Source organism: Silurus meridionalis, chromosome 18 (genome assembly GCF_014805685.1).
Source record: "Silurus meridionalis isolate SWU-2019-XX chromosome 18, ASM1480568v1, whole genome shotgun sequence".
Taxonomy (NCBI): domain Eukaryota; kingdom Metazoa; phylum Chordata; class Actinopteri; order Siluriformes; family Siluridae; genus Silurus; species Silurus meridionalis.
In genome coordinates this window covers 10,698,238-10,721,452 of record NC_060901.1, presented here as the reverse complement: position 1 = coordinate 10,721,452, position 23,215 = coordinate 10,698,238, and the positions used below count along the sequence as shown (strand labels likewise).

The window sequence follows — 23,215 nt, the reverse complement described above, 5'->3', positions numbered from 1 at the left end:
CCCTTATATAAGGAGTGTATATAGTATATAGACTACTCTCTGTTAAACATATTAAACAAACATAAATAAACGTTACATTAGACAGCTTCCTATCTATCTATCTATCTATCTATCTATCTATCTATCTATCTATCTATCTATCTATCTATCTATCTATCTATCTATCACAAAGTTTAACATAAACCTCTAATTGGAAATATCTTTCATTTATATATATATATATATATATATATATATATATATATATATATATATATATAAATGAAAGATATTTCCAATTAGAGGTTTATGTTAAACTTTGTGATATATATCACAGCTGGGCAGCTGGGCCGCTTTTAGTGATATATATGTTATATATATATATATATATATATATATATATATATATATATATATATATAGGTAGTTTTTTTTTTTTCTTCATTTTACTGCATTGGATGTAGTCCCATGTTTCTGCTAAGGGTTTTTTTTTTCTTATGTACACATATTTGTATGCACACATCTCTCTCTCTCTACACACACACACACACACACACACACACACACTCATATGTGGAAACAGAGTAAAAGTTAAGACGTGGTCCTCTCCATGTGCACCTGTGTACTTCAGTGACTCACAGCTGCTGCTGAGAAACCTGCAGAGTGAGGAGTGTGAGCTGTTGGACTGCACTGTCTCCTGTTGGACTGCACTGTCTCCTGCTTGACTGCACTGTCTCCTGCTTGACTGCACTGTCTCCTGCTGGTCTGCAGCAGTCCGCCTGCTTTCAGGAAGGAAACCGGAGCTCTGGAAAGATATCGCACAAACCCAAGCTCCTGGAACGACACGCACCCGGAACTGCTGTTCCTTCTCCTAGACCTGTTATAATAACATCAGTTTACACACGTGTTCACAGTGCAGAGTCAGTGGGAAGAGAAGTCTCTAAACTTCGGCGTAATAAAATGTCAGGTGTACAAGTTCCTGAACTCGATCTGAGAGAAGTGGACATATGCGACGGGGACCTGGAGTCCGACGAGGAAAGCGGAGTTTTCGAAAACTCGGTCGGGGTTTCATTAAGAACGCGTCCTGGAGTAGAAGATCTACAGGTACACTCAGGTCGCACTGACGGAGCGCGGAACAGTTTCTCTCCTGAAAAGTCGGTGGTTTGTGACGATGCAGAACGGAGTGTCTGTGTGGAGCCGCTGTGCCAGGAAGCCTGGACACGTTGTGAGGAAGACGATGGCAGGTCCTGGTGTCGGTCATCCATTGTGGACTGTCTTCTTGTGGAGCTTTATGACACATACAGCGGCGGGAAGGGCCTCAGGAGTGCAGACAGTCTGGACAGTTCGACCGAGGCCTCAGGATCAGACGCGTTTTTGGGAAGAAGCAACACAGCGTCCAGCTTTCTGCAAGAACTTCAAGAGAAACACACCAAAAGACACCAAAGGAATTATCTCGCTCAGAAAGGTGTGTCTGGGCTTGTTGTCTATCTCAAAATATTAAAGAATGCTCTGCAGCAGGTTGTATACAGCTCAGAAGTTCTTTAGAAGTTTTTGGAGGCTCTCAGATTAGTTCTTCATATGTTCCTTAGCAACACATTCCAGGTTGCAAACATGCATTGATTGGTCTGGGTGTCTATATTGACCAGAACTATACAATCCTGTTTCCAGCTTGGGTCAACTTTACTTGGCCAAGAAATGAGCACTTTTTATAACAATCATCTTCCAGTGTTGGCCTAATGGGAAGTCGGAAGTCCAATGGGAATCGGTTGGCCCAACCATGGCCTTTACCAGTTCCACCTTGCTAGTGTTGGCCCAATATTAGTTTAATGTTAGTTTGTAGATTGAGTCAGTTGTAGGCCCCAGCATAGAAAATTACACTTTTTCTTAAATTTTTTAGGAATCAAGAATTATTGGCTAAGCACACTAATATTTACAAGATTCACTTTTTTATTAAGCTCTCATTTTAAGATTGTAACTACCCCATCTGTAAAGCTGTTGTTTTTTTTTTTTTGCCATATTATACCATATGGTACTGGGTGCTTTTTGAGTTTTAAAAGGGGAAAATTATATGCACTTTAAATAAAGTGTATCTAATTGTGGTTTCTGGGATGGTTATTTTTCTAATGTACTTGAAATATATAGTATTTTCAATTTGAGCTCCTGCTGTTGGCATCTACACAACTTCCCCCAGAAGAATAAACCAAACAAGTGTCTAAACATGTGTTTATGCAGCTCACTTTGTTGCAGGGGGATTGTCATTGTGGAACAGGTTTGGGCATCTTTCCATTGAAAGGAAACTCTAATGCTACAGCATACAAAGATCTTATCCAATTGTGTGTTTCCTGCTTTTGAGCAAATCATGTGGGCAAAAACCATGTGTTAGTGTGACATTCTGATGTCCACAAAGTTTTTGCCATATTTGTGTATTTTCAGGTTTCCTCCAGCACACCGAGGCTTTATTCACATTACATACAGTAGATTTTGTGAGCTTGAGGGGAATATGGTTTCCATTTTTAGACAAGGGTCCAAGTAGACCATTTTATAAATCAAGATTCTCTAACCATCTATTTAACACCAAATAACTTTACTTGCCTAATAGGACACACATACATGGGGAAAAACAGACAACCTAAAACCCGTAGTTATTCTTCCGCCTGTGCCCAGAGGGTTTGCATTTCAAAAAGGTGACAAGTAGAACCTTTTTAGGAAGCAGAGATTGTTAAACATTTTAAAACGCTCCTGGGTTAACACTTTCCTGGGAGAGTAGTATAGTTGTATTGTTTAAGGAGTAGGAGCTGATCAAGTATTATTATTTTTAGTCAGTCACTAGGCCTAGACAGCCCTACTTGTTGAAAAACGATTTTTTTTACTAAATGAACTACAGTGCTGTAAAAAGTATTTTCCCCTTTCTGATTTGTCACATTTAAATGGTCACCAAGCAAATTTTAATATTACGCAATGATAACCAGAGTAAATACAGAATGCAGTTTTTAAATGATGATTTCATTTACTAAGGGAAAAAACAGCTGTTCAATCCTGCCTGGCCCTGGGTAAAAAAGTAATTGGAGTGGACTTAAATAGAATGAGATCTTTGATTATGGATTTAGACTGTAGTTAATTTCAACAGTCTGCTACATTGACTCAGGACTACAGTTTGCTTCTGATCACCATCACTGTACCCCGCAACATTGTATATCTGCAATAAATGGACATTCGGTGTAACCCAGATGAGGTTTCTTCCTTATGCCATCTCAGGGCGCAATTACCTTTTCACATAGGACCAGGCAGGTTTGCACCGCTATTTTCCTAATAAATGAAAAAATTATTTAAAAACTGCATTTTGTATTTACTGAGGTTATCTTTGTGTAATATTAAAATTAGCTTGGTGATCTGAATCCTAAAAGTGAGACAAATATGCAAATAATAATAAATTTAAAAAAATTAGGAATGGGGCAAATACATGCAAAGCACTGTATTTATCATCTTCTGCTTCTTCTTCTTCTGTCGGCTTCTCCCATTAGGGGGCGCCACAGCGGATCATCCGTCTCTATACCCCCCTGTCCTCTACATCTACCTCTTTCAACCCAACCACCTGCATGTCTTCCTTCACCACATCCATAAACCTCCTCTCTGGTCTTCCTCTTTTCCTCCTTCCTGGTGGCTCCATCCTCAGCATTCTCCTACCGATATACCCATGTTCCTCCTCTGCACATGTCCAAACCATCTCAATCACACCTCCCACACCTTGTAACCAAAACGTCCTGCATGCGCCGTTCCTCTAATAAACTCCTTTATAATCCTGTCTATCCCCGTCGCTCAAAACAAAAACCTCAACATTTCAGCTCTGCTACCTCCAGCTCCATCTCCTGTCTTTTACTCAATGCCACTGTCTCTAAACCAGACAACATCGCAGGTCTCACCACAGTCCTATAAACTTTACCTTTCACTCTCACAGATACCCTTCTATCACAAATCACTCCTGCTATCACTCTTCTCCACCTGCACTCTTTTCTTCACTTCTCTAACACACTCTTCATTACTTTGCACTGTTGACCCCAGGTACCTGAACTCCTTCACCTTCTCCACCTCTTCGCCACTCCACTTCTCCTGCACCACTCCACTGCCCTCCCTCTCATTCACACACATGTACTCTGTCTTACAATTACTGACTTTCATTCCCCTTCTCTCCAGCATGTACCTCCACCACTCCAGGCTCTTTTTAACCTGCTCCCTACTCTCACCACAAATCACTATCACAGCACTGTATTTATATTAAATTACTTAAACAGTTTTTAAGTCTAATTTAAATATTTATATTTTGCACTGCACTGTCTGAGCGTGCTTCATAGCGTTCCTTATCCAATCCAATATGCTGTATACAGTGTATATACTGTTGCTACCACCATATGTTCTGTTCGAAGACGAATGCTCTTTTTTTATTTAATTCTACTTTTGAGTAGTGTAAAATGATTTGATAGCTAATTGTATGAGATTTCTAGTTTCAAAAGGCTCTATGTTCCTTCTGTTCACTTGTGATCTAAGACACCTTTCACACAAAAGCTACTTTGAGGTTGTCTTTGTTTCTTTTAGCCAAGAATGAACATATTCTCATTCATCTCAGACCTGAAAGAACCCTTGTTTGTAGTTTTGGACCCAGATTTGAGCTGACCGTGTGTGCCATCTATTTCAGATCCAGAGGAGCTGAAGAGCATCATTCAGGAGGTTAAATATCGTATCGGAATTCAGTCAGCTAAACTAGTGCGACAGCTGAAAAGGAAAGACAGACTGCAAAACAAACAGCAGAAGAAATCTGACATTGTCACCGCCTGCCTGCAAGCTGTTTCCCCGAAAAGAAGTAACTCATATTTAGCATTGTCTCTTTTTTTCTATACACATTTTGTCTTTTAATCAGAGCCTTGTTCTGTGGTTGGGTTTTCAGTGCACTTCAGTCATATTGTTTTCACCTATTTTCTGACTTCAAGATGGATTTGATTACCGTAATTTCCGGACTATTAAGCGCACCCAAATATAAGCCACACCCACTGAATTTGACAAAGATTTCTATTTTAAACATAAATAAGCCGCACCTGTCTCTACACTGAAACGAATGAACTTTACACAGGCTTTAATGAAAGACAGTGTCTGTTACACGGCTTGTATCTAAACAGTAGCCTACCAAGAAAGTCATTCTTCACTGTCTTCCTCCTTCCTTTCACAACTATTTCTCTCGGGAGTTTTGGCATCGTCGTGCATTTAAAAATCACCACCGGTGAATCTTTTCTCCCGATGCCGTGCAGCTCAGAACACAGGTGAAGTGTTTTTTCATGCCCGGTTGTTTTCAGTGTGATGAATGATTCGCATTTCCTGTAGACAGTCCGAGTGAGCGGCAGGTCAAACATCAGAGGAACCTCATCCAAATTTATGATGTGGTGCGGCCCGATTCAGTGGGAGCGCATCTGATTTAATATAAAGAGTTTCAGGTGATAACCATCACCTGAACCCGATTGGAAATTTCATTGGTCTAATGTTATGTCGCTCAGTTTTTTGGCATGAAGTTTGTGAAACCGGGAAAAACCAAGGAAAAATCCATAAATTAGCCGCTTCATTGTTTAAGCTGCAGGGTTCAAAGTAGCGGCTTATAGTCTGGAAAATACGGTAACTCACATTCAGTTTGTTCAGTGCACCCAAATAGTCCTCAATTAATGGAACTGCCTAAACATCAGTGGGATCGTTTGCCAATTCCTTAATGAATAAGTGTAAAAACACTGTATGCATATGCAGTGGAATACTCTATAAAATAAATATGCTAATATAGAAAACTAGAGAGTCACAAATCAGATATAAAGACACATGGGCATAACCCATATGTCATAGTTATATATCCGCTACTCAATATACACATTCCTCTCTGCCAAATTATATAGCTCAGTGTTTCTCAGTTCTTATCCTGGAGTACCCTGACCTACACAGTAAAGGTTTGTGGACATCTGACCATAAGATAAGTATGTTTCATTTCACAGTTAATCTGCAGATAAGTGTTATAATACCCTCCACTTTTCTGGGAAGAGGTTTCACTAGATTCTGGAGTGTGCTTGTGGAGATTTGTGCTCCTTCAGAAACAAAGACAAAGAAGAATATTGTGTGATTGGGAAATGCAATTCAAATTAATTTACTGAATTAATATGAAGATTCTTTTCATTCAAAGCCTCATTTTACAATAGTACACTTCAACTTTTCTTTGCATAATTAATAGGGCCAGATGACATGAGCTCATGTCTCGTGTGAGCTCATTCTCGTTATTAAAAATGTGGAAGGCACATGACCTATCAATGATTTAAATCCACATTTTGCAAAGTTTTGTTAAATTCAATCAAGATTATTTAACAGTTTTCTAGCATGTATTTGCGTTGCAAACTGGAGGCCTCCATTTTGGTGACAGATTGAGTCCTGTCTACCTTATTCACTGAAACTGACACATGACAGGACTAGAGTGAGAGTTGGGATGAATGGCATCCTCATGGCCAGTGCCTGTGTTCTGGTCTGGGTCAACTTGAAGCAAACATGTGGCACAAGAAAATAAGAAAGACATCATATTATACCACGAACCAGAGGAAAAATACTTTCATCTTTCTGACCACAGACATCATTATATGTGATCAGCATTGAACATTTCTTAAATTAGGAGGCAAAGCAAGTATATATTTCAAATAAAGGCATTCTATCTTGCTTTAATGTTTTCCTTATTTCTGTGAAAAAACACAAAAGGTAAAGACTTTATTTGGGTTTTTAATTAGACCTTATATAACTAATTGATGGGCAACATGGATGTGGTAAAAAAAATCTACATTAAACTTTCCTCTCAAAAGTACCTTCCATAGTCTCTTCTTACTTCTGTCCAATACTTAATTATGGATATGGACTTCTAAAAGCCATTGGGCAAAAACAAGGCATAATAATGTTAGAGAGTTTGATGTGGCAGCAATTTTTGGAAGGATGCTGGTTAGATTTTTTTATCAGTTAGATGACGACCGCAGTCTACTGAAATTTAAACTCAGTCCAAATCTCAATTTTGAATCACATTAAATATGTATTTCAGGTCATTCATTGTTAGTTGAGGCTGTATTTTTGTTATCCATGTGAGGAGTTAGCAGTTATATGCCTGACATCCCAGTCATATATCTTTGATGCTATTGGAGTTAATATATTAGTTCTAAAGGTTAATATGCATATTTTTTCAGGCTGGATTAATCCTTTTAAATTTTTATGTACATACCTATGTCCATTGAGATAATTGTCTCAGAAAATGACATTAGTTAAAGTGCTCATTTCCCCAAGCTTTGTTTTTAGCTGTTTGCTACACAGTAAAGCTGAGATCTCTAATGGATTTCTACAGTAATTATTTGCAAACTAATGAACTTTAAAGAAGTATCTATTTAGTGTAAGGTAGGTAAGAACAATTAAAATAACTGGTTTATGTATCAGAGGGGAAATATTATCAACTCCTGTAAATGTGCATTGCTTTATAAATGGCCTCGGTGTATGATGTTCATATCTATAAAGTGTTATGGATAGATCACAAAAGTTAATGATAAATTGATTTTCTTCATTTTATCCACATGCAGCATGAGAACCAACCAGGTACAGTATAGCTGTGCACGAATATTGATTTGTTTGTGTCTACAAAGCAGGTTGAAGATGAAATAATTAATATTGGCAAAGCATGCCACACAGACAGCATCACATGACCATCAGTATTTTCCTCTAATTTGTTACCCCTTTGAGAGATTTTCTAATGATCCATGTCTCGTTGAAATGTGCAATTTGTGTGACGGTTCAGGATGTATGTAACAGACTGACAACTCTGTGTAGATATCATTTTATTTAATTGTTTTTAAATTGGGTGGCATGTTGGTGTGAGGTATGTACAGTTGCTGCTTTACAGCTCTTGAGCTCCAGGAGTTTTAGTCTGTTTGGAGTTCATTCTTTGCTATTCTTCCAGACAATGTGGGGTTTTTGAGTGTTCTCTGGATCTCCCAAAGCATGCCAGTGGGTATATGTGGTATAATAGGTTTACAATAGGTTTCAGACCCTGGTGGATAAAAGTGATTACTGAAGCTTTATTAGTATTTAAATCTATATACGTCATCAAAAAAAATCCATCTGTACATAATCTTTGTGATGCACATTTTAATTCTTATATATATTTGAATAACTATAGCAGAAGACTTGATACTGTACTGTATTGTTTTGCATCACTGCATAGTGTTGATTGACTACAACAAATTGTTGAGGAGTGTAAAGACTTGCTTACAGAATTGGGTTAAATAATTTCAAAAATCGTTCGTGCTTGCTCATGTGCTTGCGGTATGCTGTGCATGCCAACTTTTTGTGTATTATCTCCTGTGGATACGGCGCTCTTTTGACGCCATTCCGCCTCCTCCCATTCGTCGTGTACAGTACGTGAACGCGCACCCCGGCCCATTGCGCGCGGCCGCTGCTGAAGTACCTTGTTCTTAGATCACCGCGCAGCCTGCTTAAAAAATAATTATATATATCAAAAAAACAAGCCACGTTCTGTTTTCCTGAAATTCAAATGGATTGATCTTTTAAATGATGGAGGACAGGGGATGGACGAATGTTTGAGTGAACAGCACAGCGTTCGGACGCTACCGGATGAATCGATCATCTCGCCATCTTCCATATCCGCAGCGGCTGCGAGAACATAACCTCATATCATCATATGAAAAGCAAAAGAAATTGAAAGGACGAGAAAAAAAAGGGGGCCGCGTGTCAAACGCTCGGTGTGTTTTCGCCTAGTGACATTTTTCTCCTCTGCAAATGAAGCAGGACAGGCTGGTCGCATCTAAAAGGTCCAGGGTTTGTTTGAAGCGGCAGCAGAACTCGGTCGGTGGTGTCGGAAGCATCATCAGCAATGTGCTCAAGAAACGCAACGGCATTTCCCGCAGCGCACCGCGCCTCCTGTGCACACTCGAGCCAGGTCCTACATACCTACCTGTCCTATTATTATTATTATTATTATTATTATTATTATTATTATTATTGTTATTGTTATTATTATTAGCAGTGGTGTGCATTCAATCAGCTTAGACGTGTGTTGTGTAAAAGTTTATTTTTTTGCTTTGCACTGAATGACATCACTTAGGATAACCTAGGCTTTCCTCTACATATCTTGAAATCATTTCTGCCCATATTAGGATGCTGAGAATGCGGCCTTCAAACTTTGCATCACTTCTATATTTACATCCATGACTCCTAGTTAATGAGCACCAAATTAAACCTTCACGTTTTTTAGGTTAGGATTATAGCATAATGTATATAATAAGGGACATGCTGTTATTGAAAAACATGGACATTCGGGAGATCGCAAAATCCCAGTTATCGTCCCGAAGTTAATTGTTTTGCCGTTTTAAATTGTTTTATTCCCCTTATACCTCTAAACATTTTTATGCTGCAAAGAGTGTCTGCAAGACAGTGGTGTTTTTGTTACTGTAACTGAAATGGGTATAAAAAAGCAATCAGACCACATTGTACCAACGCAATGGTAAAGCATAATGCATTTTTTCTGTACAGGTCCATGAGTTATATTTGAATATTTGGCCTGGTGGTACTGCATTAGGATCATTTATCTGATCTTCTGATCTGATTGGTCTGATCTTATTTTTGTGGTGTCCCATGATATTTTAGAAACGGATATATATTGTTTAGCATGTTTGTATATGGTTCATGTATGTTCTTTAGGTGCTCGGCAGGGGAAGTAGGAGTGTTCAGAAAAGATAATCGTTTCGGCTATTGCAAATCCCCCTGTAACCAGCACTGAGAGGCGGACGATTGTAAATAAAGGGTCGCGGTTGGGTTTGTTGTTGAATAGCTCGTAGCAGGAGACCATGACGGAGATCAGAGGAGGTCTGTATTACAGACTGAAACCTTTTTTTGTTTAAAGAAAACTTCTCATTAGGACGTTGGTATATTTATTTAGTCCTTTATGCTATTATACACTGCTCGTGAAAGACCTAGCAGCGACCGCGTATGAGTTAATAACCAGCGTTTAGTATGAATATTAAAAATATATGAAACCTATAATATTATGTTTGTAAAATAACACATTCGGTGCTGGTTTTGAACCTGGATGAGGAAGTCGATTAAGACAGATCAGCACCACAGCGAACCGGACAGCAGCCATTTATTAACGCCACTTCCGGGTTACTCAGTAGCTTTAGCGTTATACTGTACATCTTTCATTTATGTTGGTCCTTACCATTGTCTACATGAATTCGGTCCTTAGTAGAAATAAAAGCAACAGTATGTGATGTAAAGGAGGAAAGGGGCAGCTAAAATCACTCTGTGTTAAGTCGGAACACTTGGGTAAATATTTTTCTAGTCCTGACATATCTCCTGCTGTCATTGCTGTTTTATTGGTCCGTATGTACCTAGGCACATACATGGCCTTCCCAGAACCAAAGTGATAAAAGATAATATAGAAAGGAAGGGAAAAAACCGTTGACTAGACATGGGGAAGCATTGTGCATAGATTTGGGTAGAATTCTTGGTAGGGTTTATTTTTGGTCAAACTCTCCACAGAGCTAGACGTGTTCTGACCCTTCAAACAAAAACTGCAAAAGAATCAAAATGTAACACCATTGTCAGCTGAAGATAGCTAGATTTTATGTGTCTGTCTGTGTGTATAAACAATCAGGGTATTTCTATTGTTACACACACAGAATAGGGCCAGAAAGCAAAACACTACTAAGGAGATTGCTTCTGTTTTGTATTATTTTTCAGTTGATCACGATGTTTTTTGTTAATCTTGTAAGCAATAACCTGTGTGAAAAGAAATAACTAAAATATTTACATGGATTTTAAATATCATAGTATTGGTATAGTATATCACAGTATATCATATGGCCCCTCTTTTTGCTTTAATGACTGTGCACTCAGGCTTCTGGTAAAACCTGATGATCATTATTAAACCCTTCAGCATCTGGACATGTGCTTCCTTGGAAGGGATGGGACTTGAGGAAAATCTAATCATTCGAGATAAAGAACGAACATGGACAATATTTTAAATTGTCTTTTTAAATTTTAAATTTACTTTTGTATATTTGCTTTAGATGTTTAGCAAAGCAGCTGTGATCTTGATAGGAAGAACTGGAAGCTCAGTTTGGACAGGAAGAATACGTAGAATTTGAACAATCACTCATATCTTTGCGTTAGCTTTAATTCTGAAATAAAAAAATGAAAAAGGAATAATCAGCAGGGTCAAACGCAATTTAGTGGGCATGTGTATGCTACTCTTTTTTATTTTTGTATAATTCAGCTTCACATTACATAAGGCAACTTTTATTTCCTGTTCTATTTGTCCCCCTCATCCCTGTCACACATGTACATTTCTCTTTATTACACATTCATATGAACTCTATGGTAATTCTTGTTCTCTACAGGAGTGGATACCAGGCTGAAGTTTACTCTAGAACCATCTCTTGGCAAGAATGGATTTCAACAGGTGAGCAAGTTCAAACTTTTCAGCTATAGGCTTTTTCTGTCCCTGTAGACTCGGATTTGACAGATATTACACAAAGTGTTTTTTATATGAACTTATAGTATTATACTTTGCATACAATGTGGCACTTAGTGTTCAGTATTCTGTGTTCGGTAGTGGTATGATGCCCTCAAGGCAGTGGCTAGGCTTCCAACTGGAATTCCCAAAGAGTGGAGGAAGAGGGTATGTCTGCATCTCTTGTTCTTTGCATGTGCAGTGCAGTTTTTGTACCGTAGCAGTGTATTTGACATTAATAGCATTTTGGAAAAGTTAACATTTTGCTTTGCAGCAGCACATTGACCAAAACACACTGCTAACATGGAATGGCAGCCCTTAAAACATTAAATTTAATTATGTTATAAATAATATGTTAATAGTCAAATAATAAAACAATGTTTATGTCTGTGTACTTTTTTGTTTCTGGGCAGTACAGATTGTAAAGCTTCCGTAGAGTTAAGAGTTTCAACATTTATACAAAAGGTTCCAATGATAAGTCTTTAGAAAGATAACTTTTAAACATGCTCAGAAACCTCCCCTTATTGGGGATAATCTTAATAGACTAATATATGCAATTATTTATTTCTGTGAAGCTGCTTTGGGGCAGTGTATATTGTTAAAATCACTTGTTAAAACTGATTAAAATTAAATTGAAAAGTCTGTTTTTTATAGGTGTAAGTTATTAAGATATACCTTTATTTTCGTCCCACAGTGGGGAAATGTCTGAAGACAGTGGGGAAAGACAGATTTCTGTCAGTGGGGAAGACGGATTTCTTTTTTTCACTATATTAAAACTTAAATTACATGTTTTAATAGTTTTGTGTCTCAAATAAATCCTTAATTGTTTAGACTGTAATACAGATAATTTTGAATGTGCATTATTTCATCATGTTTTAGTTGCTTATCATATATAACTCCTCAGGGAGTTTTCAGTAAACTCTAAATTGTGGATAAATGTTTGAGTAAAAAAACACTGGCATGTTCCTGTACACAGCATTACAGGCCTGTTAAAATCAACGGAGAAAATAGTTACTTTGAGTCACAGACTTTACTGCCATCCAATGTGCGATAACAGTTTTGCTAATTAATATAGAAATATGTATAATAAGGGGTAAATATGTGTAAGTCTCATATTCATGCTTTTTATTTTCGTTGTTAAGGTATGGTTGACCTTAGCTGATCAGTACCTCCACAGCATCTCCATAGACTGGGAGAAGACTATGAGATTTGCGTTCAATGATCGCAGCAATCCAGATGATGACTCTCTGGGGATCCAGATAGTAAAAGTAATGATTTTATATATAAATATTTTAATAAGTGAATGTTTCATCTGTAAGCATTGCTGTAGTTCATGACCATGTTTCTAGTCATGGAATAGCAGAGCTGGTTAGGAATAGCAACGCTACATTTGCACGCCAATTGCCCAACGCTCATACACGTATAATATTTGCAGGAGGAAATATAAAGCAAATCAGTTAAATTATTTGTTTGGGAAAACATAAATTTCTCTTTTTCAGAGTCCAGTAATATGAGACAATGGTAACTGTCTGGCATTGAAATAGATACACAAAGCTAAAAGCAGCAAGCGGATGTTCTTTGCCAGAGATATTTAATATTAGTACGTGAAATCTGTCCGATTAAATCAGTCAGATGGCCTAGCAGGATGTTTGCTCAGTGCATCACGTCAGCTCAAAGTGCATAATGGAACAAAGACGCCATTTGCGCTCTCCTTCCCACCTCTGTTGGTGAAGGCTGAATGAATCATCAAATGCTTGTAGTTCGTAATAGGGCTAAGTCCATCTTACCATAAAGAGTAAGTCAGTCTTACTCTTTTTATTTATTTATTTTTTTTACTCACTCTATCAATAGATATACTCAATATATAAAATTGTATTTTCCTCCATTGTATGTAATATAAATACTCCCTTGTGCTCTCACAGCTACAATGTAAGTGCAAAAATATTCCCATGTGCTCAGCGATGCGTTAATTATAATGTGTTTTTATTGTCCCCTGCAGGACCTGCACAGAACAGGATGCAGTTCTTACTGCGGCCAGGAGGCTGAACAGGACCGTGTGGTACTGAAGAGGGTGTTACTGGCTTATGCCCGCTGGAACAAGACTGTGGGTTACTGCCAGGGCTTCAACGTGTTGGCTGCCCTTATCCTTGAGGTCACAGAGGGCAATGAAGGCGATGCTTTAAAGGTTATCCATTATGTCTCTTACCTTTTGTATGAGTGATTGGCATGAACTCATCAAATAATTAATATATAATCCTTATTATGAAACCAACTAATTCGGTTAGTAATAAATTACTTAAAATTCACAAATGGCTTAACACGGTAGAAACTTTGGTGTTACATTTACATTAAGAAGTTTGTTGACTTTAGTAATAGCAACATTTACACCAATACTTATTAAAATCCTGGTAAATGTTTGAAAGATGTTTGAATAGATTCTGGGCATAAAACTCTTGATAAAACCCTCTTGAAACTTTGATAATTATTCGTTTTTATTAAAACTTTTCCACGATTATAAACTCATTTTTATATTTAAAAATTCTCTTACTATATTTAGTTTAGTCAGTCAGCTGTCTAGTTAATTTAAAGCACACACGTTGCCCACAATGCTTATAATGATGTTTATTCTGTGCTCTTTCAGGTGATGATTTATCTAATTGATAAGGTGCTTCCTGAGAGCTACTTTGCCAACAACCTGCGTGCTCTGTCTGTGGACATGGCTGTATTCAGGGATTTGCTCAGGCTTAAACTTCCAGAGCTCTCTCAACATCTTCACCACTTACAGAAAGTAGCCAATCGGACAGGAGGAGGTAAGGGACACCAGCTAGCCCCTCTATTTATTGTAGTATTGTTATCTTTTACCATCATTAAATATTTGTATTATATGATAATATTTATTATAATGATTTTTTCTTTAATGTGATCTTTCTTTTTTTTTTTTTCTTCACGTTTATTGCACTTTAATGTTTCAGATCATCAAACTAATTTAAATATTAGTAAATGATAACACAAGTGAACACAACATGCAGGTTTTAAATATTATTGAGGAAAAACAAAATCCAAAACTACATGGCCCTGTGTGAAAAAGTGTTTGCCCCCATGTTAAAACTGGGGTTTATCACACCTGAGTTCTATTTCTCTATCCACACTCAGGCCTGATTACTGCCACACCTGTTCACAATCAAGAAATCTCTTAAATAGGACCTGCCTGACAAAGTGAAGTAGACCAAAAGAACCTTAAAAGCTAGACATCATGCCGAGATCCAAAGAAATTCAGAAACAAAAGAGAAAGAAAGTAATTGAGATCTATCATTCTGAAAAAGGTTATAAAGCCAGTTCTACAGCTTTGGGACTCCAGCGAACCACCGTGAGAGCCATTATTCATAAATGGCTAAAACATGGAACAGTGGAGAACCTTCCCAGGAGTGAGCAGCCGTATGACCCCAAGAGCACAGTGACTACTCATCCAAGAGGTCACAAAAGACCCCAAACAACATCCAAAGAACTGCAGGCTTTACTTGCCTCAGTTAAGGTCAGTTATGACTCAACTATAAGAAAGAGACTGGGCAAAAATGGTCTACATGGCAGAGTTCCAAGACAAAAACCACTGCTGAGCAAAAAGAACATTAAGGCTGGTTTTAGTTTTGCCAGAAAACATCTTGATGATCCCCAAGACTTTTGGGAAAATATTCTGTGGACTGACGAGACAAAAGTTTACTTTTTGAAAGCTGTGTGTCCGATTACGTCTGGCGTAAAAGTAACACAGCATTTTCGAAAAAGAACATCATACCAACAGTAAAATATGGTGGTGGTAGTGTGATGGTCTGGGGCTGTTTTGCTGCTTCAGGACCTGGAAGACTTGCTGTGATAAATGGAACCATAAATTCTGCTGTTTACCAAAAAATCCTGAAGGAGAATGTCCGGCCATCTGTTTGTGAACTCAAGGTGAAGCGAACTTGGGTTCTGCAGCAGGACAATGATCCAAATCATACCAGCAAATCCACCTGAATGGCTGAAGAAAAACAAAATGAAGACTTTGGAGTGGCCTAGTCAAAGTCCTGACCTGAATCCTATTGAGATGCTGTGGCATGACCTTAAAAAGGGGTGGTTCATGCTCTGAAACCATCGAATGTAGCTGATTTACAACAAATCTGCAAAGATGAGTGGACCAATATTCCTCCACAGTGCAGTAACAGACTCATTGCAAGTTATCGCAAACGTTTGATTGCAGTTGTTGCTTCTAAGGTTGGCCCAACCGGTTATTAGCCTTAGGGGCAAACACTTTTTCACACAGGGCCATGTAGTTTTGGATTTTGTTTTCCCTCAATAAAAAAAAACCTTCATTTAAAAACGGCATGTTGTGTTCACTTGTGTTATCTTTTACTAATATTTAAATTAGTTTGATGATCTGAAACATTGAAGTGTGACAAACATGCAAAAAAAAAAAAAAAGAAATCAGGAAGGGGGCAAACACTTTTTCACACGACTGTATTTATAAATGATTTTTTGTTGATGTATACTCATGATGAATGCTGTGCTGTTGCAGGAAGCTATGAGCCTCCACTCACCAACGTGTTCACTATGCAGTGGTTTCTTACCATGTTTGCCACCTGCCTGCCTCACCACACCGTGCTGAAGATCTGGGACTCGGTTTTCTTTGAGGGATCAGAAGTACTGCTACGTGTTGCCTTAGCAATTTGGTCTAAGCTGGCAGAGTGAGTTAACCAGAGTTGGTTTAAATCCTTTTAAACCTCCTTGCATTTAGGAGCTGTGACCAAGATTTAGATGCAAAAACAGTGCTATTCATAGTGATGAATGGTCAAGATCTTCATGTGATGTAAACATCTCTCTCTCTCTCTCTCTCTCTCTCTCTCCCTCTTTCTTTCTTTCTTTCTTTCTTTCTTTTTTTTTCTGGCAGGAGGATTGAAGAGTGCCAGACTGCTGATGAATTTTACAGCACTATGGGCTGTCTGACTCAAGAGATGCTGGAGGACAACTTAATCGACTCCAATGAACTCATGCAGGTGAGGGTGTCACTATGTCCAGCACTCAATTACACTTTCATTTACATAGCAGGTACATTAGCGAGAAGATGATTTCTGAATGTTTGTTTACCTGTGAGATTGGCTTGCATTAATGAATGATTTTAAATTGACAGTTTGGAATAGAGCCTACAGCTTTGGAAAATTAACTCTAAAATGCAAGACCAACAGGAACTTTTACAATGTTACAGATAAATAGAGATAATGTATCTAAAACTTACATATAGTTTTAAAAGAATGAGCTCAATTTTTTTAAACCAGTTCAGGAGAAATGACTTGGGAGAAGGAGCATTCAAACATTCTTCCATTGTCAGAATCCTAGTGATGTCATTATTAATAACAGAAAGCTAATTTTACCCTGTATACTTTTTTTCTATTTGGTTTATTTTGTTGGAGCTGAACTGCCCCTTACTATTGAAATTTATGTCTTTGATTTTGAAAAACCTGTGGGATTATAGTCTGTGTAATGAGAAGATTCTGTTAACCTTGTGGTAGAAAACCAGCTGGTGATAATGGTATACTGAATACATGGCAGTCTGTGAAAACCTTGTGCCGTGTGTGTATATATATATATGTGTGTGTGTGTGTTTTCTCTAACAGACGGTGTACTCCATGGCCACCTTTCCTTTTCCCCAGCTGGCTGAGCTGAGGGAGAAATACACTTACAATATCACTCCATTCCCTGCTGCAGTCAAGGCCATTGGCAGGTGTGTAACCCGAGAAGGCCTGTTTAGATTACAGCATATTGCTCTGTAAATGAGTTAACGTTATGATGGTGTGAGTATAATGTGCATTTAAATACTATAGATAAATGCGTCTGCCTACATAGTAAGCGAAGTTGTAAATAGAGTTTTTTTTTTTTTTTTTTAAATGCATTAAAACACTTGTCTGGTTTGAGAAACGTAAGATTACTCAAAAAATGATGCCTGCTTTTATTGTCTGTGATTGGGCAAACGTTGTGTTTTTACAATAAATTTGTCGCATATTATACAGATGACATAATGAATTATAATTTTCTTAATTGTAGCCAGGGGCTCCATGGATGGGAAAGTGATGATGATGGAGACCTGGATGATGAAGACTCTATAGTTACTGCTCTAGGATGTTTGGGGCCACTAGGTGGGCTCCTGGCCCCTGAGATTCAGAGATACCAAAAGCACTTAAAAGGTAAAACGGCATATTGATGGTTGTACCTTATAAATTTGAAGCAGTTTCTATTTTCTTTCACAAGCATTTAACTTTTTCCTGCTGCTTAAATTAAAAAATTGTTTTCCATTTCAATTAAATTATCAGCTGAACAAAACGAATGACATGTGGACTAGCCACAACAACAGCTATTACAATTATATAAGTAAATAAGTTCAGTACTAGATCAGTATTAGGTGTGTGTTAATGCTCAGAGCTCTGGTATTACTTTCATATATTAAAAAAGGGGTTCTGTACCTATTGGCATTATTAAACTAAGGTGAAAAAAAATGCTTGACTATCAAACACGAAACGTTACCATAGATTTGGTTATGCAATGACTCGTGTTTAAACGTATTACAGAATATATAAAATGATTTAGTGTTTTACTGGGCAGTGAATTGCACTGTTTGACTAGACAATGTGTCATTTCTTTCAGACCAGCGAGGTGAGCTGAGCTCTCCTTGCAGCAGTATGGCTGAGTTGAGCCCAGGAGCGGTAGGGGCCGGCCGGGCAGAGCACCACGCTACCATCAACAGCATGATGATGGAGCGCATGAGTACGGACATCAGAGCACTCACTAAGCAGTATTACCGCATCAAGAGAAGGCAGCAGAAGCAGGCCAACCTGCTCTACATTCACACAGGTAGCCATTCAAACCACACTACAAGGAGGATTTCAAAGTAAAATATGATGATAGTCAGCTTTTGTTTTAGGGAGCGGCTCAAGAGACAGCAGTGTTTAAAAATACTGGCTATGTTATCCATTTTGTTTCTTGACGTTTTATCAAGTGCATTTCATATCTGGATTTGAAAGAGCATGACAAGAAAACGGCAAGCAGGTAAAAGTGCATTAGACGGTGTTGTCTTGAGATCATTATGCAGGTTAAAGTTCTTTGAAAGCGTAGATTTCTGGGACACCTTCCCTCGATCCTAAAGCTTTAACGAAAGTGTGGTTTTAAAACACATGGATATGCAGTATCACTGACAAACCTCAGCAAAATATGGTACAGTGCATGTTAGCTAGCCCAAACCTCCTCAGGCCTTTTTGGTTTCTCTTTTTTTTCTGTGTCAACTTCTTCACTGAGATTAGTTATGAACATTTTAGTCAGGATCTCTACTTTCCACCATGTATTTGAGTTTACAAACAATCTAGAGTAAGACAGACACATCCACCAGCTGTTTTTCAGGATTGTGTGATCACATGTTTTTCCCAGGACTGCCAGTGGAAGCTGAACCTGTTACACCTCATCAGCCCAGTAAATGGGCAAGTCTTGACACTGGTACTGAGTCTTTTGTATTGGGACAATTCTGGTAGCAGGCAGTTATAGTAATTTATTGGCTATCTGTGCTGGTGTGGTATACAGTGCTGGGATTGAAGCTGTTTAGAAGGGGCTAAAACAACTAATCTGGGTATTTTATTGATTCATGCTGTGACTTTTCATGAATGAGAACTTGCTTTTGGTGTACTTTAATTTCCATGAATCATACAACTGCATCAAATCTTCTTGCTTTAAACAAATTGCATCAAATCTCTTGATTTCAATTATATGCATTGATTTGGGCAGTAGGAATGCATTCAACTAAAGCACTAACTGTAATAATTATTGTCATCTGTGTATTTTTATTTTTTTGTAGATAAATGTCCAGCCACCGGCATCTTTGCCTCCCAAATTCACTCTTCACCTGTGGTCAATCATCTTCTCGTGGGAAAGAAGGCCACAGGTGCTCAGAATGCATGTAAAAATGGTATAGCCCAGGAGCTCGGAGGTCCTACAGGGTTACTTCCCCAAGCCCAGTCCACCCCTACCCAGGATCACAGTCTTCATTCCCCCTGGCATGCTCATGTTTGTGCTCATCGCAGGAATTTGGCCCGGGCCCGGGCTCAGCTGGGCTTTGATGATTCGGAGGAGCTCAATAATAACACCAACCCTGAGAAAGCAAAGAGAGAAGAGGAAAAGGAGAAGATGAAGGAAACGGGAGATCAAGAGAAGGAGAGGAAAGATAACCATGAAAGCCAGGAGAAAGTAGATGTGCCAATGCAGGAGCCAGTGCAAGGGATTGTGGAGGAGGCCGACTCAGGAACTCAGCTTCAGGATACTGGCTGCAGTGAAGAGATAAAGGAAATGGAACAGCAGCTATCCACCCTAGACCTGGATTCATCAGTACAAGATCCTTCAGAGTTGAATGATTCAGAAACGCCTGCTCCGCTTTCAGAGCCAGAGCAGGAAAATAATCCAGAGCCACAACCCAAACCAAATGTACAGCCATATGTCTCAGCAGTGGCAAGCTCCAGTCGCCACGATTCTTCCAGCTCAGAGAGCACAGCTTGCTCGTTCAGGCAGAGCTCTTCTGTAGCATCTACTCCAGAAATTCTTCCCAAACCACAGCAGATCTTCTCCCCTTTCCCCTGCGTTAAAGCGCCCCGCAAATCCATAGCAGCACGTAACCTGGGCCTCTATGGCCCTACCTCCAGAACTCCCAATGTGCACTTTCCACACATGAGCAAAACCATGAACCGATTGGGTGCTGGCGTCCACTAGGCGTCGGTGATTAGCAGCTTCACTTGTTCTTCACCTCAGCTCTGAATCTGAGCCTTTGAAATATGCTTGCTCTTTCAGTACATATAGAAGCTATAGCAGTATACAGCACAGAAGCCACTGAGATATTGTACACAGTGGTATAGATAGAAATGAAGGAATCTCCTAGATAGTTAAGTTTATCTTGAATGTGTTGAACTTTTTTTTTTCTTCATTTTTCTTTTTTGTATTCCAACAAAAGAGCCAAACAGGTTATTCTTTTCTAGTGTTTATAATTGCTGGAGAATGTGAAGAAGCCATGAAATAATTCTGCTGCATGTCTGACCTTTGGCTTTTGCCATAAATGTATTGGATATGATTATGTATTTGTCATATATAGATCTAGAAAGATATAGATCTAGAAATTCTAATATTTAAAAAAAATATATATATACAGCTTATTTATTTACTGGTAAAAATGCCCTATATTTCCCTATATTTCATCATCATGAATCTTACTCATTCCAAACATTTGGCTTTGTTTTCAGTTGTCATCAATTTCACTTCATTAGTTTGTTCATGCCATCACAACAATTGTGGTCATTTCAGTTTACGAACAGAAATAATAGTTTTTGCTTTTTATTTCATAGCTTATTCTTTAAACTTTTTGAACTGCACACATAATATACTAGATATGACTAATAGAAATGAATAGATCATGAAATATTTGCTTTGATGTTGATTTATTTTTTTCCATTGCACCAGATCATTGATCCACATCTGTACATCAATAAAAAAAATTATACATGTATAAAAGATGACCTGAGAGTTCATTTGTAACTGTTTTGTTTTCGGTCATAAAACAATAAACTGTTATGTTAATTAGTCATGTTGCCACCTTCAGGGCTACTAAATATGTTCTAATCATGTTCATGTGGGGTTTATTTTTCTCTGGGTTCTCTAGTTTTTCTAAATAATTCTAGTAGATGGATTGACAGGTTTAATTTGGATTTCGATGTAAATGAATGTGTGCATGGCACTTTGAGTCTGGCATCCTACATGTTTCCAGTATAGTCTGTGGATCCATTGGAACAGAATAAAGAATAACAGGATGATAATGAACAGGATTTCAATTCAATAATTGAACAAACGATTATTTACCCATAATTAAATACCCAGTGTCACAGTAGAGTTCCTGTTACATAATAATCCATTATGAGTGTGGTCTATTTCCCAGTGTTGTTTAATTACAACAGTCGCACAGTCCATCTGTGTCTTATGTACTATAATGTTTTGTTTCTGAAGAATTGTTGCTGTGGAATCAGAACTATATGCACACACTGTTCTCAGAGCCATGGTCTACTGTGGCCAGTACGCCATTGGAGGGCGCTGCTGTTCTAATAACACACATTTTTGTTCCTGGAAGTTTAGTCAAATTTAAATTCAAAACCTGGTCATGGAAATAATGATAAATCTCGTATTCAAGGCAAAGCATTACAAATAATTAAATGTCTTGCAATGTTTTTATTGGTCAGAGACTTTTTATTTTGCTATTTGTACATTTTCTTCAATTTGTTTTACTCAGTGTTTTTTGTCTTTCTATGTGATGTGTTATCTTTATTCTTTATATTGTCGTCAGTGTAAATATGACAGTGTATATAATATGTATAAAACATTCATAGGTATAAATCAAAAGAGATAAAGGTTTTGTTTGTCATTAATATAAAAAGAGAATAATGTAAAATAAAGTACAATTACCCTTAAAGAAACATTTAGTCAATTCCCCTATTTAATCATTTCTCTATTTTGATTGTGCAGGGTTTTGATTATAGATATTTGATCAACATAGAGCAGTGTGTTTGGGAACGCAGTATTCAAGTAATCCTTTTAGTCATTTAATTATTTTAGAATGACTGCTTACATCCTATATACATAATGATATTGAGGGAAATGTCCTGCTATGCCTTTCCATGCACCACTGAAAATTCCACATCAATATCTTTCAGACTGAAAGACATGTCTGTTGATTAAGATCAATGTTTTTCTTAGGATGGTTAATGATGGATTGGAGGATTGCAGATCAGCACGTAGACGCAAGTGAAGCAGTACTCAGGTCCGTCTCAGCCGGATCATCTTTCTCAAACCCCGAAATAGGCTGCCAGTGTCATTTTTGCTGGATGTATGCATATGCATCACTGTGGGTTTGTGAGAAAATGTTGGAAACAGATTTCTCAAGAGATCAGGGGGACAATCTGTGTACTGAATGACTGGGCAGACGATCCTTCTGGACCTGGCAGAGGGCCGAGCAGCTTCTGTGTACTTCATGATTGATTGCCCTAGAGACTAATTTATCTCTTATTGCAGAGGGCAAGACTAGATGTCACCTATCCAAGAACAGCACACACAACCTTGTTTAGACATTTGTTTAGATTTTTTTTTTAAGTTTCTATGACATGATAAACTTCAACAAGACCTTGTACATGGTTTTGAAAACAGAATTTGAAATGTGGAGGGTCGGTTTTGGGATGTTAAGAATAATCAGACCTGAAAAAAAACTTGGGAGCTACAGACTCATGGAAAATAACTCAGTTTACAATCAGTACAAGCACTACTTTAACCCTTTTGATGCCAGGAGCTACTGAGTCTAGACTTTCTTCTCGTTTCTTACAGCTGCCCTTTTATTAGTTCATCTACATTAAGTACTCATGAGCAATTGCTATCAAAGAATAACAAAAATGCACATTTAACAGTAGTAAATAAGTTACAAATAAGTAAATAACTTCAACAGTGGCCTAAAATGCAGGTCACACACCATCATAAAATATATTTTCCTCAAAAGAGAACGCTCCATAAATATAGTTTGTTGCTTGACCTGTGAAACATAATCCATATGATCTTCATGTTCCATGAAAAGAGGCT

The 23,215-nt window shown here is 37.9% G+C and overlaps 1 protein-coding gene across 4 annotated transcripts; it reads left to right on the top strand.

Annotated features, from left to right (window-relative positions):
* Positions 1 to 513: 513 nt before the first annotated feature.
* tbc1d30 (TBC1 domain family, member 30) lies at positions 514 to 21,418 on the top strand. 4 transcript variants are annotated; one of them, XM_046874059.1, is made up of 14 exons: positions 514 to 1,444; positions 4,670 to 4,834; positions 11,439 to 11,500; positions 11,654 to 11,719; positions 12,694 to 12,819; positions 13,551 to 13,736; positions 14,193 to 14,361; positions 16,098 to 16,266; positions 16,470 to 16,575; positions 17,194 to 17,300; positions 17,621 to 17,760; positions 18,218 to 18,424; positions 18,995 to 19,060; positions 19,416 to 21,418. In XM_046874059.1, the coding sequence occupies exons 1-14, from the start codon at positions 940 to 942 to the stop codon at positions 20,318 to 20,320; spliced, it is 2,979 nt and encodes a 992-aa protein (XP_046730015.1). In that variant the 5' UTR covers positions 514 to 939; the 3' UTR covers positions 20,321 to 21,418. The 4 variants fall into 4 exon arrangements, with proteins under 4 accessions (XP_046730015.1, XP_046730017.1, XP_046730018.1 ...); XM_046874061.1 differs by lacking the exon at positions 18,995 to 19,060 and having other exon boundaries at positions 519 to 1,444; XM_046874062.1 differs by lacking the exons at positions 514 to 1,444; positions 4,670 to 4,834 and adding an exon at positions 8,464 to 8,977.
* Positions 21,419 to 23,215: the final 1,797 nt, after the last annotated feature.

Coding starts and splice junctions, on each gene's coding strand:
- tbc1d30 (XM_046874059.1), top strand. CDS start 940: ATGTCAGGTGTACAAGTTCCTGAACTCGATCTGAGAGAAGTGGACATA. Junction 12,820..13,550: donor TGGGGATCCAGATAGTAAAA/GTAATGATTTTA, acceptor TGTCCCCTGCAG/GACCTGCACAGAACAGGATG. Junction 17,301..17,620: donor GCAGTCAAGGCCATTGGCAG/GTGTGTAACCCG, acceptor TCTTAATTGTAG/CCAGGGGCTCCATGGATGGG.